Consider the following 18,971-nt stretch of genomic DNA (forward strand, 5'->3'; position numbering starts at 1 on the left):
CAGAAACCTGTTTGATTATGAGTATTATTATTAATTATAATTTGCTATCATAATTTTAATAATAGATCATTCAAACTCAAATGGTAACTATAACAAATGTAATTCAAATGGTTGTGATCCAAGAGCTATAAGCCTGTAATGACTAACACTAACAATGCATTTATTAATTAGCTGTTATGAACTTATTTATGCTGGAAAAGCATGATCTGACCGGTTATTGACCGATTAGACTTATCCATCTAATGTTGATAACTCAAATTATAATTGCAATTGGATTTTTAACCCTTGCTTCTTTATCACAAACCAATGAAAATTCAATTCAATTCAATTTTATTCATATAGCGCCAATTCATGAAACATGTCATCTCGAGGCACTTTACAAAGTCAAATTCAATCATATTATACAGATTGGTCAAAAATGTCCTATATAAGGGAACCAGTTGATTGCTTCAAAGTCCCGACAAGTAGCATTCACTCCCGGAGAAGCGTAGAGCTACAGGGATAGTCATCTGCATTGTCCATGGCTTTGCAGCAATCCCTCATACTGAGCAAGCATGAAGCAACAGTGGAAAGAAAAACTCCCCATTAACGGGAAGGAAAACCTCCAGCAGAACCGGGCTCAGTATGAACAGTCATCTGCCTCGACCGACTGGGGTTACGGAAGACAGCTCAGAGACACAACAAGACAGACAAAAAAAGCACAGAAGCACACATTGATCCAGTAATCTGTTCTACATTAGATGGTAATAGCGGGTGATCTGTCTTCTCTGGATGATGTCACAGTTAACAGAACGTCAGACCAGGTGTACCTACTATGAAGAAAAAAGAGAGAGAGCAAAAAGTTAAAAGCTGAAATGACAACAGTAATTTCAATGCAATTCAATGCAAATCTGGAGAACAGTAGACTGGAGAACAGTAGAAATCAGTGGAGTGAGAAAAGTAGGCCCCGATGTCCTCCAGCAGCCTAAGCCTATAGTAGCATAACTATAGAGGTAGCTCAGGGTAACATGGGCCACTCCAACTATAAGCTTTGTCAAAAAGGAAAGTTTTAAGATTATTCTTAAAAGTAGACAGGGTGTCTGCCTCACGGACCAAAACTGGGAGTTGGTTCCACAGGAGAGGAGCCTGATTGCTAAAGGATCTGCCTCCCATTCTACTTTTAGAGACTCTAGGAACCAGCAGCAGACCTGCAGCCTGAGAGCAAAGTGCTCTGTTAGGGACATATATGATGGAGCTTGATTAGTAAGGGCTTTATACGTTAGAAGAAGAATTTTAAAACCTAGTCTTGATTTAACAGGAAGACAATGAAGGGAAGCTAAAATTGGAGAAATATGAACCCTCTTGTTGATTTTCATCAGAACTCTTGCTGCAGCATTTTGGATCAGCTGAAGAGTTTGAACTGCATTTCGTGGACTTCCTGATAGTAAAGAATTACAATAGTCCAGCCTTGAGGTAACAAATGCATGGACTAGTTTTTCAGCATCACACCTGGACAGAATGTTTCTAATTTTGGCGATATTCCTGAGGTGAAAAAAGAAACTCTAGAAACTTGTTTAATATGAGATTCAAATGGCATGTCTTGGTCGAAAATAACACCAAGATTTTTTACTTTATTACCAGAGGCGAAATTAATGCCATCCAGATTAAGTGATTGATCAAGAAGTTTATTTTTTGAGGACTCTGGTTCAAAGATTACAACTTCTGTCTTGTCAGAATTTAAGTGCAGGAAATTTAAAGTCATCCAGCTTTTAAAGTCATCAAGACATGACTGCAGTCAAAGTAACTCATTGGATTCATCAGGACTTATGGATAAATATAGCTGAGTGTCATCAGCATAACAGTGGAAACTAGAAAATTTCTGAAGAAATTTAATAAGGCGTCTGCCTCGTGGTGCGTACCGTGCCGTCAAAAATAGTGACAGGAAGTAATACTGCCAATTTCAGGTTCCTACGGTCTTTACAGCCCCCTCAGCAGCCATCGAAAGGTGGCATGTTAAGTCAATAAAGCATGCCCCTGACCTCCTAGTAGCCTCTTGGTAGCAGCTTGTCATGGAGACTCACTGACAGCTGCAGCCCTGTGTTACTCATCATTATCTTTATCATGTGGGGGACTGAATGGAATGTGTGATTTTAGTGTCTTTAAAGCATTTCTGCAGCATGTAGCAGAGGAAAAAGGGGTCAAAAATGAATGTTTGACACCTCAAAAAATAGACATGCTTTATCCGACATGGCCCAGATTTGTTGTGGAGATTTCTCTCTAAAGGAAGTACAGACTCTGTCAAGGATAAGTTGGTAGGACCTTCCTAGAGCTATTTCAGGTTAGCAACATGCTAATTGTTAGCCGCTAACATGGTTGTGTTCAGTGTCACCGGGTGATGGTACTTTGTTAGTTTGGTCCAAATCCTGTTCTGGAAAGTGGCTCAAAAAGGGTGCAAATACTTAATGTCACCAATGGTCAGCAATGATCAGCCTTCTTTAGCAACACAGCCTCACCAAATCTGGACCAAGAACTCAATATTTGACCAAAATGGTGTGTAGTGCCATTTTCCACAGTTGGGTGGTGCTGTATCGGCCGGGGGGGGGTCGTGTCTGGGCATCCTGACAGGTCCTTTTGGAGTCAGAGGCCCAATAGGAAAGCATGTGAAATGCAAAAAGGAACAGAAAAGTGACACATGCCTGATAATCACTGGAAATTTTAAAAATGTTAAGAGGAAGTGACTGTGCGAATTTCAGATTCCTACATTCATCACAACCACTGCAGTGGGCGTCGAAAGTTGCCATGCAATGTCAAAGGCACATGTCCCTGACCTGTAGTAACCTCTGGCCAGCATAGCTCCGTTGTCATGGAAACTCACTCACTCCACACCTTTTGTTGCATGCAGACACTTTGGGTTAGAGTCTGTCTAATTGGAATAGAATGGAATACTTTGCTTCAAACAACACTCAATTCAATTCAATTCAATTTTATTTATATAGCGCCAATTCATGAAACATGTCATCTCGAGGACCTTTACAAAGTTACTCGATATTTCGTGAACCGTAAATGGTAGCGACGTAATTTTTTCTGCGTTTATTTCGTAACAGATAGGGCAACAAGACAAACTATCGGTTTTTGCTGGAAATATTTTAATAAAGGAGCAAAAAATTATGATATAAAGGGGAGTTTTAATGAAAAGCAAAAATCCTCAAAAAGGGTCCTAAACAAATCGATGTAGCTGAAAAAGTATAAGAGATATCAAAATAATTATTTCACCGTGAGTATCAGCAGGCTTTTGGGGACTATGGTGCTTATTTTTATGTTTTACAAAAACCGGTGTAGGCACAGCAACGATGTAAAAAAGTGGATGATGTGGAAGTATGCAGGTCCAAAGCGTTTTGGGATTTTGACGTCATTTTTCACAACGGCTCCATAGGAAATAAATGTGGAGGGTTTTGAGTTTGTTGTGGTGTGAGGGGATTTGTGAAAAATCTATAAATCCTACTCCAATTAGGGTTACATTTCCTGAATCCAGACAAAAATACCTATGTTTTGATGTATAATTTGTCTACGTAGAGTGAAAATTGAGCGAGTAAGCTGAAGTTGTTCGGAGTTGTGAAATCTTTAAAAAGGTCAGAGTGGGCCACTCTGGCAGTTGAAGAATTCTGTCATTGACTTTCATTATAAACGATGATTCTGCAGATTTTTTGACATGAGCTTTAAGGAGTAACTGTAAAACCATAAAAGATATCTACATCCCATTTTCACTTCTGACTAGTTCAAAGATATATCTACAAACTGGAAGTTAAACGGTGTTCGTAGGTGAAAGCATGACGATACAGTACAGTGTTGAAAATTGTCATTTTGAGGCTTTTTTGAGGCTTTCTCTGTACCTGATGCCATTTATTTGCTATGGAAGTGGTTTTTCGCTGATTACGTTGCCATGGTAACTCGAAACCCCAATAAAAGTAATAGCACACCATTCCCGACCAAGCCGGACGATTTGATACCTATATTGTTGGGGTGCACGCTACTGTTTGGGCCACATTAATTTCCGAAAACGTTTTGAGGTGCATAATAATAGGTGCCTCCATGCAAATGCATTGGACCTAAGCTTCCTTGCATTTGCTATGGCATTTGCTATGGCAGGCGCCTAATTAATCCCGTGCTGTCTGTTCATTTTGCCGACCGGAAGCATATATATAGTAAAGAGAATTGGTCCAAGGACTGAACCCTGTGGTACTCCACAGGTGACCGTAGAGTTTGAAGAAGGTTTATTATTAACATGGACAAACTGGAATCTGTCTGACAGATAAGATTTAAACCAGCCTAATGCTTTCCCCTTAATCCCTACAGTATGCTCAAGTTTTTGTAGGAGAATATTGTGATCAGCTGTGTCAAATGCAGCACTGAGATCTAACAGGACAAGTATAGACACAAGTCCATTATCTGAGGCCATGAGAATATCATTTGTGACCTTCACCAGAGCTGTTTCAGTGCTATGATGAGCTCTGAAGCCTGACTGAAACTCCTCAAGTAGGTCATTACTTGTAAATGTTCACAAAGTTGATTAGCAACTACTTTCTCAAGAATTTTAGATAAGAAAAGAAGATTAGATATACGTCTGTGTTATGCCATAAGCTGGTTGAATATGCTTATTATTATTATTAATTATAATTTGGTATAATTTAAATAATAAATCATTCAACTCAAAATTCCGCTATAACAAATATAGTTCAAATGGTGGTGATGTTAGCTATAAGCTTGTAAGTATTTATACCACTAATGCATTAGTTAATTTGCTGTTATGAACTCATTTATGCTGGAATAAATGATCAGGTCGGACTGTTAACCGACGAGGTTTATCCAGCAGGCTGTGAGAACCCCAATGTAACTGCAATTAGAGTTTAAATCCTTATTCCTTATCACCATCCAATGATATTGTCTCTGTATTATTATCAGATGTTAACTCCAAAGGAGGTTAGCTCTGAATTCTGAATACCAGGCAACTGTGAATTGGACTGAACACAAAACAATGTCTATTCCGCAGTCGTTGGTTTTATTGAACCAAAAGCAATTCCCTGTTACAGTAATTCTCTAATTCAACAACTTTGGAATTCTTATTCATTACTAAACTAAAACATGCAAAATATATATGTGGAAATAAAGAACAAAACAAAAAAAAATCAATGGATTAAAATGAGCGGTTAGCAGATCTTAACTTAACTCACAGTTGTTTAACACCGCCCTCGAAACACCGGCATTTCACGTATCAGCATTGATAGACAGAACAGCTTCGGGAATCTCACTGGACGCTTTGATGTCTTACACAAAAGCTAGTTCAGCTAAGCTCCCTACAGTCCAGATACACGTCACCCTCCCAAGATGGCTGCTACGATGACGTATGAGGGGAGGTCCTAATGACGTAACCACGCTTACGCTGATGGGATAATGCCTCGCTTCGAGAGGGCGCAGCTAACTGGGAGTTTAAAGCAAAGCCCGCGACTTGAGCTCGGACAAAAAGATTAAATTGATAAGAAGAAGCGAAAAGAGAGAAGGGGGAAAGCAGGGAAGGAGATGGAAAGAAATGAAGCAGTAACCCACGGCGGGGTTCTTGATGGATCACAAATCAACACAGCAAAATCAATTGTAAAATGCATGCACATACAAAGAAAATGTTCAGCAAAATAATTCCAACTTCGTCATGGAATAAAAGCATTAACCAACACCTACAAAGTTCTAACACCTGTCCAGGCACTTCTAAACACCCTGTTGGTGAGACAGAAATAAAAGGGGAGACCCCGTTACTTTGAGGTGCCTCGGGGCTGGTCTGAAGCGCTCCGAGTAGTGGCTTTCTGGACGCGCCTTGACGAGCGCAGTTGTCCGCAGGCTGCAGCCGGACGGGGAAGAAGCTCCTTCGTTTCTTCCTCCGGGTTCACAGTCGCTTTGTTGGCCAGACAAAGCGGGGTCCTCTTCGATCACTGGGAGATACGGCGTCTCTCAGTCTTTTGATCAGAGGGAATTTAAAAGTACTTATTTTAGTCGACCTCCTGTTATGTAAAGCAGGGAATAACCGTTGTGTCGAAAACTCTCGGTCCAGCGAGGAACTCGAACACGTGGCGTGGGATTACCCCAACGGAGACAGCTGTGTGTGTCTTCTCGGGTTGGCTAAAAGCCAGGGAAGAAGGACGATTGTCGTGTGTGATCGGCTTTTATAGCCATCACCATAGCAACCTTATCTTGATCGGCGGCCATTTTGCCGTGTTGCGTGATGGGAGTTGGTGGCCATTTTGACCACATGAGTTGGTGGCCATTTTGACCACATTGCATCATGGGTAACGCAGTCCGTTACGTCCCGAATTGATGCCGTTTTCTGTCACGTCTGAACTGGCACAACAGTCTGTAATTTACTAACTCATCTTGATCAAGAGATGTTTTCTTAAGTAAAAGTTTAATAACAGCTACGTTAAATGCCTGTGGTACATATCCATTTACCAAGGATAGATTAATCATGTCTAAGATAGTGCCTCTGATCAGAGGGAATATTTCTCTTTAAAGAACTTGGTTGGGATCGGGTCTAACATACAGGTAGAAGGTTTAGATGAAGCTAAAATCTTAGCTCAGAAAGCTCTGCTGCGTCTAAACAGTTCAGACACTGTGCAGGTTCTAAAGATTCCTCCAACGCTGCCTCACTTACTGAGAACGAGGTAATCATGTTTCGGAGGATGCCAATTATTTTATTTTTAATGGAATCAATTTTATTTATGAAGAATCCCATAAAATCATTACTGCTAAGAGCTAAGGGAATGGATGGATTAACGGAGCTGTGGCTCTGGGTAAGTTTGGCAACTGTACTGAAGAGAAATCTAGGATTATTTTTGTTCCTCTCAATTAATGATGAAAAACATGCTGCTCTAACTCTGTGAAGGGTCTTGTTATACAACTATAGACTGTCCCTCCAGATTAGGTAGGATTCCTCTTGGTGTGTAGAGCGCCATTTTCTCTCCAATTTCCTAACATTGTGCTTCAAGGAACGCAGCTCTGAATTAAACCAGGGAGCCAGCTTTCTGTGAATAATCACCTTCTTTTTCAAGGGAGCTACATTGTCTAATGCAGAACGCAATGACGAAGTCACACCGTTAACAAAGACATCTAAATTGGAAGAAACAACATTGCTGCTATCTGCAGGGTATTTCTGCAATACTGGCAATATTAAGAGGGGGACAAACTCTTTAAAGTTTAATGCAGCATTGTCCGATAAAGATCTACTATAATGGAACCCTCTTTTGGGGGTGGAGAACTCAGTTAGATTAAACTCAAATGTTATTAAAAATGATCAGATAGGACAGGGTTGTGAGGAAATACTGTTAATTCTTCACAATCAATGCCATATGTCAGCACAAGATCTAAAGTATGGAGCCAAGAGTGCGTCGGTTTATGCACATTTTGAGCAAAACCAATTGAATCTAGGATAGTTTTAAAGGCTACGCTAAGGTTATCACATTCTGTGTCAACATGAATGTTGAAATCCCCCACTATAATAACCTTGTCAGTGTTTATCACCAAATCAGATAAGAAGTCTGACAACTGATCCAAAAATGTCTCAGTTGATTCAGTTGTTAACTCAAAAAGAGGTAATTCTTTTACTTTTACAGACCATTCAACTTCAGGATCCAATAATCACAAACAATTACAATTTCACATGTTATTATTTATCAAACACAATAATTCCCTGTTACAGTAATTATTATATTTAATAAATACTAGGAAACACTACTCGCTACTCAAAGAACATGCAAAAGAAAATAAATGAAAATAAAACAAGTCAAAATGGATTAATTGAGAGGTAGCAATTCTTAATTCAATTCACAGTTGTTTAGACATCACATTCAAGAAGTCGGGACTTTGACATAGCAGCACTGAAAGACAAGATAGCTTAGAGAAAACAGACCTGAAGCTAGATGGCGAACGCTTCGGTACTCCACAACAAGCTAAGCTAACCTTTTAGAGCTACTCTGCACCTGTCAAAGATGGCGGCTAGGAGGACATCTGACCTACGATCTTGCGTGACATGTGAGGAGGAGGTCCTAATGATGTATCTAGTGCACACGCCTAGTGCAGGGCGGGCTTTGATCAGAGGCGGTTTCACTCCCGAACAAAGGCTTCAAAGACAGTGTGTGAAACTGAAAATGTAGACAAAGATAGGAAGAGAAGAGGAAAATTGACTCTCGGCGGAGTCACTTATCATCAACCCAAAAACAACGCAGCCAAAATCACTTATGAAATGCATGCACACAAATCAGCAATATCCAGCACAGTTAAAACAACTCCGTCTCGGAGTAATTAAGCATTAAACTAATTCTGCCCAGAATTAGTTTAGTTTAGTTCTGCCCAAGCACAAAATATATCACCTTATGGGTGAAAAAGAGAAAATAAGAGTAAAATCCTCTTTACTCTGATGTTGCCTCAGTGGGGATGTCCCGGCTCCGCGGGCGTCCTTGCAGCTGCGGCAGCGTGTCCGTGAGTGGCAGAAGGAGTGGGGGGGGTTGGGGTGGGAGCACACAGTCTCTGGGCTTTCAGACGCTTTGTTTGGGCAAAACAAGCATGAAGTCTGGAGATCACTGGGAGATAGTGGCTTCCAGTAGGATCAAAATGAGTACTTTTAAAGTCGATCTCCTGCATAGAAAAACAGGGATATGTTTGAATCCGAAGTTCTCGGTCCAGCGAGAAATCTAACACATGCCATGTGGGGGAAATCCCACGGGATGAAGCAGCTGCGTGTCTCCTCGATTTGGCGAAGCGCCAGTAAAGAAGGAAGAGTTCAGCACGCCAGGCGCTTTTTATGTTATATCATAGCAACGTTATCTCGTTGCTAAGGCCGGTGGTCACGTTGACCGTGTTGCATGCTGGGAGCTGGTGATCAGTTTGACCATATTGCATGCTGGTAGCTGAAGTCTGTCACGTCATAAGATGGCATCACAAGGTTGGTACTATTTCTGTTTCTCCTGAAATTTACAATCATCTCCATTATTCATATTCAGGATGAGATGATTGTTTCCACACCATGCCACAAAGTGGTCCACCACCTGACACACCGAACGACTGCAGAGTCATCTGAGTATTTCTACAGATGACAGGGGTCTGTCTTGTACTGGAAGTCTGATGTGAAGAGTAAGAGGGAATAGTGACCGGGTATGCCCAGGTTGGGGCGTCAGCAGTCACCATGATAAGTGGTGTCTGAATAGTGCAGTGAGTAGAGAAAGAGGTAGGAAAAGGAACCTGTATGTTACCTCCCATAGCTCCTTTAGCATAGGAACCCTGCAAGGTCAATTACTGCCAGGAGCTAAAAGGAATCTCAAAATCATTTGCGTGACAGGACTTTTAAGCACAGCCCATCTCACGGAAATTGACAAAAATGTCCGGAGAGAAGAGAGCGTGCACGTGCATGTAAGTAGCACCATTTAGCCTCTCATATATTGCATGACTTGTTAGTCATCCACGTGGATAAGAAGCCTTTGGTCAACTACACCTTTGTTGTTTACAGAAAATAAGAGCTGATAGTGTAATTTAAATCAAAGGAAGCATTAAAATTGCCAGCTGTGATATGATAAAATATGTGTATACATATGTGCAAAATAACTGATCAGAGGTGCAAAAATTTTTTTTGGAATACTCCAACTCCCCCTGGATCACCCTGACACCCTAACGTTGCAGGACAGCCCAGACAATTGGGAACTAGATAGGCTGGATCAGTCAGTTCTGTTCCTTTAAAACTAACTTCAGGTTAGGTTTTTCCATTACTGTGTGTAACCCTGTGCATGTGTTTGTGCTACTGTCACTCCCAAATGGTCCTATTGTGGGATAATATCAGAATTTCTTATCTTGACTGGTCTAATGTGATATTCAAATTTTCTGAGATCCTAAAATTTTGAGTTTTCTTTACCTGTAAATCATGATCATCAAAAATACAAGAAATAAAAGCTGGAAATATTTTAATCCGTGTAATTAGTCTTTATAAAATAGTCGTTTAATTTTCTCAAATGACTGGCAAAAAATATTGCACTTTTACAAAACATTTTTTAGATGTACCTGTAAAATAATGGACACTTCCTCCTAACCCTTTCAAGATTATTGACAGTAACAACCTTTTACAGAAAAACCTTACATAGTCCTTGACCATTTAAAGCTATTCATCTGGACAGTGACACAATCTTCATGATTTGGGCTCTGCATGCCACCACGTTAGATTTGTAATGAAACTACAATGTAATCAAAGTGCAGACTTTAAGGTTTAATACAAGGGGTTGAACAAAAATATATGATTAAACATGCAGCAATTGTAGCTATTTTTATACAAGCGCTCCTCATTTTAGGGGCTCAAAAGTAATTGAACAAATAAACATAACCCAAAGTAAAATGTTACTTTTCAATATTTTGTTGAGAATCCTTTGCAGGCAATGAAATCTGGAACCCATTAACATCATCAAAAGCTGGGTTCCTCCTTAGTGATGCTTTGCCAGGCCTTTACTGCAGCCGTCTTCAGTTGGTGCTTGTTTGTGGGTATTTCTGCCTTAAGTTTTATCTTGAGCAAATTAAATGCAAGCTTGATTGGGTTGAGATCTGGTGATTGACTCGCCTGTTGCAGAATATTCCACTTCTTTGCTTTAAAAAACTCTGGGGTTGCTTTTGCAGTATGTTTTGGATCATTGTCCATCTGTACTGTGAAGCACCATCCAATCAACTTTGCTGCATTTAGCTGAATCTAAGCAGAAAATATTTACCTATACACTTCAGGATTCATCCAGCTGCTTCTGTCTTTTGTCCCATCATCAATTAACACAGGTGACCCAGTGCCATTAGAAGCCATGCATGCCCGTGCCATCATACTGCCTCCACCATGTTTTACAGAAGATGTGGAGGGTTTTGGATCATGAGCTGTTCCAATTCTCCTCCAAACTTTCTTCTTCCCATCATTCTGGTACAGGTTGATCTTAGTCTCATCTGTCCAAAGAATGCTCTTCCAGAACTGGGCTGGCTTCTTCAGGTGTTTTCTGGCAAAGTCAACTCTGGCCTTTCTGTTTTTGAGGCTGATTAATGGTTTGCACCTTGTGGTGAATCCTTTGTATTTACTCCCATGAAGTCTTGTTTTTATGGTAGACTTAGATACTGATACACCTACTTCATGGAGAGCGTTATTCAATTAAATTTATTTATATAGCGCCAAATCATGAAACATGTCATCTCAAGGCACTTTACAAAGTCAAGTTCAATCATATTATACAGATTGGGTCTGATTATACAGATTGGTCAAATATGTCCTATATAAGGAAACCAGTTGATTGCATCAAAGTCCCGACAAGCAGCATTCACTCCTGGGGAACCGTAGAGCCACAGGAAGAGTCATCTGCATTGTACATGGCTTTGCTGCAATCCCTCATACTGAGCAAGCATGAAGCGACAGTGGGAAGAAAAACCACCCATTAGCGGGAAGGAAAAACTTCCGGCAGAACCGGGCTCAGTATGAACGGTCATCTGCCTCGACCCACTGGGTTACAGAAGACAGAACAGAGACACAACAAGAGAGACAAAAAAGCACAGAAGCACACATTGATCTAGTAATCTGTTCTACATTAGATGGTAGTAGCGGGTGAGCCGTCTTCTCTGGATGATGTTACAGTTAACAGAACGTCAGACCAGGTGTACCTACAATGAAGATAAAAGAGAGAGAACAGAAAGTTAAAGCAGAAATGACAACACATAATGCATAATTGAATAATAGAGTGAGAAAATTAGATCCTGATATACTCCAGTAACCTAAGCCTATAGCAGTAAAACTATAAAGGTAGCTGAGAGTAACATGAGCCACTAGTTATAATTTTTGTCAAAAAGAAAAGTTTTAAGCCTAGTCTTAAAAGTAGACAGGGTGTCTGCCTCACGGACCAAAACTGGGAGTTGGTTCCACAGGAGAGGAGCCTGATAGCTGATAGCATTCTCTTTAGTGAATGTTGTGAAGGGTTTTCTTCACCATGGAAAGGATTCTGTGATCATCCACCACTATTGTCTTCTGTGAATGTCCAGGCCTTTTGAGTTCCCAAGCTCACCAGTGGACTCTCTTTTCTCCAAATTTACCAAACTGTTGATTTGGCCACTCCTAACATTTCTGCTATCTCTCTGATGGATTTCTGCTTTTTTCCAGCCTCAGGATGGTCTGTTTCACTTACACTGAGAGCTCCTTTGACTGCATGTTGTGTTCACAGCAACAGCTTCCAAACGATAAACGGCACACCTGAAATCATCTCCAGAACTGCTTAATTGATGACAGGTTAATTAGGGAAGAGCCCATGCAGCCTTGTTATTTATTTTGCAGTCTTCTGATTTAGTTTTACAATTACTTTTGGTCCCTTGAAAAAGAGGCAGCTATGTATTAAAGAGCTGTAATTTCAAACCCTTGCTCCAATTTGGATGTGAATGCTCTCAAATTACAGCTGAGAGTCAGCACTTTAAGCCCATTTTGAATATATAATTGTATCCTTAGTATGTTTTCATACATAGCTAAAATAACAAAACTTGTGTCACTGTCCAAATATTTGTGGGCCTAACTGTATAACTATTCTACACCTCCTTCAGCCAAAGCTGCTTCTCTAAACTCTACACTGATGAGTAAAGATGAACTTGGTTCTTCACAGACTGATCCTGTTTTGGAATAATTTGTGTTAAGCATATGTGGCCTAAATAGTTTATTTTGGCAGCCAAACTTTGTTTTCTCTTTGTTTAGATAGAAGATATACCAAAATCACCATGCTGTATTTCAGTGTTTATTTATGAGTTATTAATACTAACAATTATTGTGTTATACATGATATTGCCCTATATTATTTATAATTTTAAGTCCATTGTTTAGAAACTAATAAGGCTGATAAATCAAGCTGTGCAGCCATTCTAACTGTGTAACTCTGTTTTAGGATCCAAAGAAAAATGGTGAATGGGAGTTACATTTCAGAGACATGACTACGTCCCTGACCTCTTTGCTGGTGCTGCTCACCACAGCTAACAACCCTGATGGTACAGTAAAACACTTAGCCATCTGTGCTCATGTCCAGTATCAATTGCTGCTGTCACTAATTGATCATGCTCTCTGTCACAGTCATGATCCCTGCCTATTCCATCAACAGAGGCTACTCCATTTTCTTTATCACCTTCAGCGTCATTGGTAAGCTATGAAGGTCACTTTGACAACTAGTCAGCTTGAATTTATAGTGCTCGGTAAATATATATATTGCAGTTCTATGTTTAAAGAGGAATTTGTTTTGCTTCCTGGCAGGAACATACTGTCTGATGAACTTACTGACAGCCATCATCTATAACCAGTTCAGGGGATATTTACTGGTGAGACTCACTTACAGACTGTCTTAGTGTATTTGTGGGTCAGTAGTTCTGTTTTCATGGGCAGCAGAAACGATCCTGGACAGTTTACATGCTGAAATGTTTACAGCATTGCACTACGCAAAGTATGTACATGCAGTTGCATTTTGACAAAGTGAGCTGAAGCATATGAAGGAGAATGTTGTGTGATTTATCTCTATCTAAGGGGAAGATCCATCTTTGTCTTTGCAAAATGATTCAAAGGTTTGAATATGTTTTAATATATCTATCACTGAATGCAAAAACAAAAAGGCATAATACAAATTTATACATGCTGGGTATCATAGGGAGTACATAGGGAGCACATTTCATCTGAACAACATTCTTCTAAAAGGACATAGTTGCATACAGCTGGTACGATCCATTTCACATCTAACACAACTCTTCTCTCTGTCCTTGGGTGAAGAAAACACAATAGTAAATCACTATGCAACTCTATGACCTCTTTCACATAGAAGAAAATGCAGCCGCTCATAGGAAAGATATGATTACAGTAAAATTTTCCACCACAAGAAATACCAGCAAAAAAAAAAGGGAAAAAAAAGAATGGCTCCAAATAGTCAGAAACAATGACGTTTCACATAAGCTCTGGGTTAGCTCTATCTTTTCTAAGCTAAGACCTTTTCTTAGTTCAGAGATTGTCTTGTCAACACTACAACTTTTTAGCACTTAGCATTACAAACTAATGTTTATGTTTGTGTCAAGATGTCAGTTCAGACATCCATAATTAGGAGACGGCTGGGGATCCGAGCTGCTTTCCATGTCCTCAGCTCTCACGGGGTCCAAGCAGAATCACAGTAAGATACACACAGAGACTCATACACATACACATGCATGAGGTTTTCATTAATGTATTGGACAACTGTATATATTTTTGCCCATCAAAATCCTTTTGTGTTTTCTTTGTCTGTAAGGGAACATGTGAGCATGAACACTGTGCTTCAAGTGATGTCCAGGATCCACATGAAGAGCTACTATAAATCAGCCATCACTGCGGTCAGAGTCCACTTCTGTCTGTCCAGCTTTACACATACAAACACAGAAATAAAAACTCTTCCATGCATTCAGAAACAGAGCCTTGATGGGTTTTGTGGATAAATGTCTCTTGTCTGAAAATGCCAGTGTGGATCATTGAACTCATTAAAAGGATGTTCAGTTTAGCTGCCTCTTCTGCAAGGACTTTCTTCCAGACTATCATGAGGCAAGGCAAGTTTATTTGTATAGCACATTTCAGTAACAAGACATTTCAAAGAGCTTTACATGAACACAACATAAGAAAAGAAAACATTACAAAGGAAAGCACATTGCAGTGGAATAATAGCAGCAGGTTAAGATATAAGAAATGTTGGACTACAAACTTCAACATTAACATTTGAAGTGAGCTCTAAACAAATAGGTTCTTAACCTTGATTTAAAGGAACTCAGGGTTTCTGCACTTTTACAGTCTTCAGGGAGTTTGTTCCAGATAGGCTGGCCATAAGAACTAAATGCTGCTTTTCCATGTTTGGTTCTGGTTCTGGGAAAGCAGAGTAGATTAGAGTCAGAAGACCTGAGTGGTCTGGAGGGTTTATACACTGATAACAAGTCTATGATGTATTTAGGTGCTGAGCCATTCAGTGATTTATAGACTAATAGAAGTATTTTAAAGTCTATTCTCTAAGATACAGGGAGCCACTGTAGGGGCTTTAGATCTGGGGGGATGTGATGGAGTGATCGACAGTATTGAATGCTGCACTAATGTCCAATAGTACCAGCACTGTGGTTCTTCTACAGTCTGTATTTATATGGATGTCATTAAACACCTTGATAAGGGCAGTCTCTGTACTGTGGTGAGCACGGAAGCCTGACTGGAAAACGTCAAAGCGGCTGGTCATTGATAGGATTACCAGCCGTGGAGGTGGAGGCAGCTCTGGCCCTTCTTGTACAGAGCTTCGGTGTTATGAGTCCAGTCCAGTTTATTATTGACGTGAACACCCAGGTGTTTAAAACTCTCCACAGTTTCTATGTCCTGCCCCTGGATATTCATGGGGGAGTGAGGTGGGGGTCTTCTCCTGAAATCGATCACCATCTCCTTGGTCTTACTTCTCACACCAGTCCACAAAGTCCATGATGACCGACCGGCACTCCAGCTCGTTCCCCTCAGACACACAGCCCACAATGCCCGAGTCATCAGAGAACTTCTGGAGGTAGCAGCTGTCAGTGTTGTAAGTGAAGTTCGAGGTGTAGAGGGTGAAGAGAAACAGAGACATGATGGTGCCCTGGGGGGCCCTGGTACTGCAGACTGCCACCTCTGACTGACAGCCGTGCAGCCGCACGTACTGAGGGCGGTCAGTGAGGTAGTCCATGGTCCAGTCAGCCAGATGTTTGTCCACCCCAGCATCCTCCAGCTTCCCCCTCAGCAGCACCGGTCTGATGGTGTTGAAGGTGCTGGAAAAGTCAAAGAACATGACTCTCACAGTGCTCCCGGTGGTCTCCAGGTGGGTGAGCGCCCGCTGCAGCAGGTAGATGATGGCATCCTCTACTCCGATGTTGGGCTGGTAGGCAAACTGCAGCGGGTCCAGGGTGGGGCTTACCACGGTGCGCAGGTGTGAAAGGATGAGGCGCTCCATGGTCTTCATCAGGTGGGAGGTCAGAGTGACCGGTCTGAAGTGGGCTGGTTCCCTGGCATGCAGTGTTTTGGGAACCGGTACCACACAGGAGGTCTTCCACAGGGTGGGCACCACCCCCAGGCTGAGGGATAATTTTGCTGATTCTGATTTGAATCAAATTTGTTTTTTTCAGTTTCGTGTTTGTGATATCAGGCTTATCCTGACCTGAATGTATCATGTCTTAGTCAAAGCATTGAGCTAAGAATTCTGTTTCATGGAGTCTCTGTCATTTCTTTTTTACCTCTTAACACCTTGTCTACCTCTCCTCTACACCAGTCAGCACAGCAGTTTGCAGAACAGGGCTACATGAATCGCATGCAGTTCAGAAGGATCTTTGATGAACTGGATAAAGATTGTGTTAAAGAGGTAGAACTAGGTGTATAGGCTCTCATTACAAAGATTTGTCCAACAGCACTTTTTTAACAGAAGTGGGTTCACCTTTGCCTTTTTTTGCTACAGCACCCTCCCTTACCTCAGTACACATCTGCAACCCTACAAAAACTTCAGGTGATCTTCAGTCACTACTACATCTGTGTTCTAGGAAACCTAGTAGCACTGGCCAATGTCATATGCATATGTGTAAGTTCTGCACACCCTTACACCTTACACACACGACACACACAAAAAGCAATGTAGGTATACCTCTGATGCAACATTTTTGTGTTTCAGACTGTCTTGGTGCTGAACTCTGAAAAGTCGACTGCAGAAAGGGACAACTACCTCTTAGAGGTGTAGACATTTAAAATCCAAACATCATAGATTGGTTCATCTTCCTCACAGCAAGACTGTTTTGTTAAAATTGACCTTACCTCCTGAATTCACTGGCAAGCACTAGTCACAAACTGTGATCTTAAAGGAGCCTAGTCATCTACTCGTGATTTCACGTATTTCTAACCAGTAACTCACGCTGGTTGCATGCAAAGGTTTTCTGATTAAATTATCGTGGCCTGTTTGGTTATATTTTATGTTTGTGTTTTACACTTTGTTTTTGCTCTATTTGCTGGTAAACAAAGCACTTATGCATATATTTAGTATACCAAGACCATGTGACTGGAAGTACGATATTGCGCTTGCGCATAATGACAACCCCACTTTGCTTGAATATTCTATCAGAGTGCTCTAGATTGGTGCTTCTAAAGTAAATGGTGCAAAACTTTCTTCCGGGGGCCCCCCTCTAGTGGGGTATACTTATTCCCTCGCCCTTTAGTGCCTCCTCACGTGATATCAGTAGAAAGAATTTGCTGCCTTAGTGATGTTATCTGTATTCTACAAATGTTTTCTGTGGACACATTTTAAGCCATGTATAGGCACACATCTAGAACCCCAGGGAGAGCTGCTCCGATATTAACTGCACACAGCCAATTTCTACCAGACTAGCTTTAATTTTTAGCAAAAGGTTTCCTAATTTAAACAAACCACAACATTAGTTCTAAAAAAAACTGAGAATGAACTTATCAAAATAAAATAAAAGTAAAAGAATACAACCACAATAAGTATTGACCAGTTATTGATAACATGATAATATGCTATATTCAGGTAAAAATGAAATGCTCCAGTTAAATTGAGGAAAGACAGCAGCTGATTTACACAAATATGCAATGCGCATGATTGTACGGCCTCATGCATATTGTACAATCATGAATATTGCATATTTTCTCACATACTTGCATATATACATATATGCATGCATGAACATTGAATGACACTAACAGGGACCATACTAATACAGCGCAAAGCTACTCACAGACAACAACCACTTTGGACCAAGCTCCCACAGCCCACCAGACCCTCAAAGATCCCCAGGTAATATGCAGACCACCCAAAAGTCAAATACTCAAGCTACCATACACCCAGAAAAGTTTCCATGGTGAAGAATAGAATTATCACAGGGCAGCTGTCAAGTCAAGTGGGATGAAAAAAGTGCTGATTTTCTATGAGCTATAACTGTATTACAAATTCTGTCTTCTTCAGATTTCTGAATGCTGGGAAGCAATAATTGCCACTGACTGACATTTCTTGCCTCATTACTAGGTTATCAACCTCTGCTTCATCCTCTTCTACCTTTTTGAAATGAGTGTCAAGATATTTGCCTTCGGATGGAGGGGATACCTGTCCTACAGGAGCAACATCTTTGATGGCTTCCTCACCATTCTGTTACTGGTAAAAAAAAAAAATTTTAAATAACTCAACCACTAGACATATTTCTAACTAATTCTGGTTATATTTTGAGCCTTTAATTATCTTCAGTGAAAGTAACAATTTAATCCTGGTTGGTGGTGTAGGAGTGGGTATAGAAATGCTCCCCTTATTATTTCATTAGAAACATAACTGCAGCCATTTAGATAAACCCTTACATATATAGCATACAGCAGCATCATTCTGAATTGGAAAGTTGCTTCTAGAAACACAGCTAAACAGGCTACATCCAAAACATTCTAAGAATAGCTCCTAGCTCCTGCTCCTTAACCTTTGATTATGTTCTCTGTCCATGAGAACTCATGGACAGAATTGTGGGGAGGAAGGGAGCCTTAGACTGCTGAGCAGATTTCCGACAGCCTTTTAACTCACAGGTCATTACGCGATGAAAACGCACATGGATGATTCAACCTTCTAAAAAAACAACAAATGCATGCTCACTTCTCTCTGGATATTTTCATTAATTTCCGTGAGGTGGGCTGTGCTTATACGTCATATCATGCAAAGGGTTGTGTGTATAGAAGGGGAACATGAAGTTGTTTGGAGCAGTAGCTCACCTTTCCCTCCTCCATGATATTGTCATAGCTAAACAGAACAACGTTCTTCGTACGTTGCTTAAAACATCCGAGATCAAATGACACATCCAAGATGATTTCATCCGGCTAATCATGATCCAGCTAATTGGGTTCTTCCAACACACCTGTTGTTTATGATTAGTTTCGCTGGATT

General features: G+C 40.6%; 1 protein-coding gene across 4 annotated transcripts in view; it reads left to right on the forward strand.

Moving 5' to 3' along the window:
• Window positions 1-18,971, forward strand: part of tpcn2 (two pore segment channel 2) — a 102,613-nt gene that overhangs the window by 60,711 nt on the left and 22,931 nt on the right. For 3 of the 4 annotated variants that reach the window (XM_012856023.3, XM_021312589.2, XM_021312591.2), the window contains 9 exons: window positions 12,939-13,038; window positions 13,121-13,186; window positions 13,298-13,362; window positions 14,104-14,195; window positions 14,313-14,394; window positions 16,323-16,412; window positions 16,506-16,625; window positions 16,716-16,775; window positions 18,078-18,206. In XM_012856023.3, the coding sequence (XP_012711477.2) occupies window positions 12,939-13,038; window positions 13,121-13,186; window positions 13,298-13,362; window positions 14,104-14,195; window positions 14,313-14,394; window positions 16,323-16,412; window positions 16,506-16,625; window positions 16,716-16,775; window positions 18,078-18,206 (804 nt within the window). The remainder of the gene's footprint in view (window positions 1-12,938; window positions 13,039-13,120; window positions 13,187-13,297; window positions 13,363-14,103; window positions 14,196-14,312; window positions 14,395-16,322; window positions 16,413-16,505; window positions 16,626-16,715; window positions 16,776-18,077; window positions 18,207-18,971) is intronic. The other variant, XM_021312590.2, reaches the window with a different exon arrangement.

This window comes from Fundulus heteroclitus, unplaced genomic scaffold (genome assembly GCF_011125445.2).
Source record: "Fundulus heteroclitus isolate FHET01 unplaced genomic scaffold, MU-UCD_Fhet_4.1 scaffold_57, whole genome shotgun sequence".
Taxonomy (NCBI): domain Eukaryota; kingdom Metazoa; phylum Chordata; class Actinopteri; order Cyprinodontiformes; family Fundulidae; genus Fundulus; species Fundulus heteroclitus.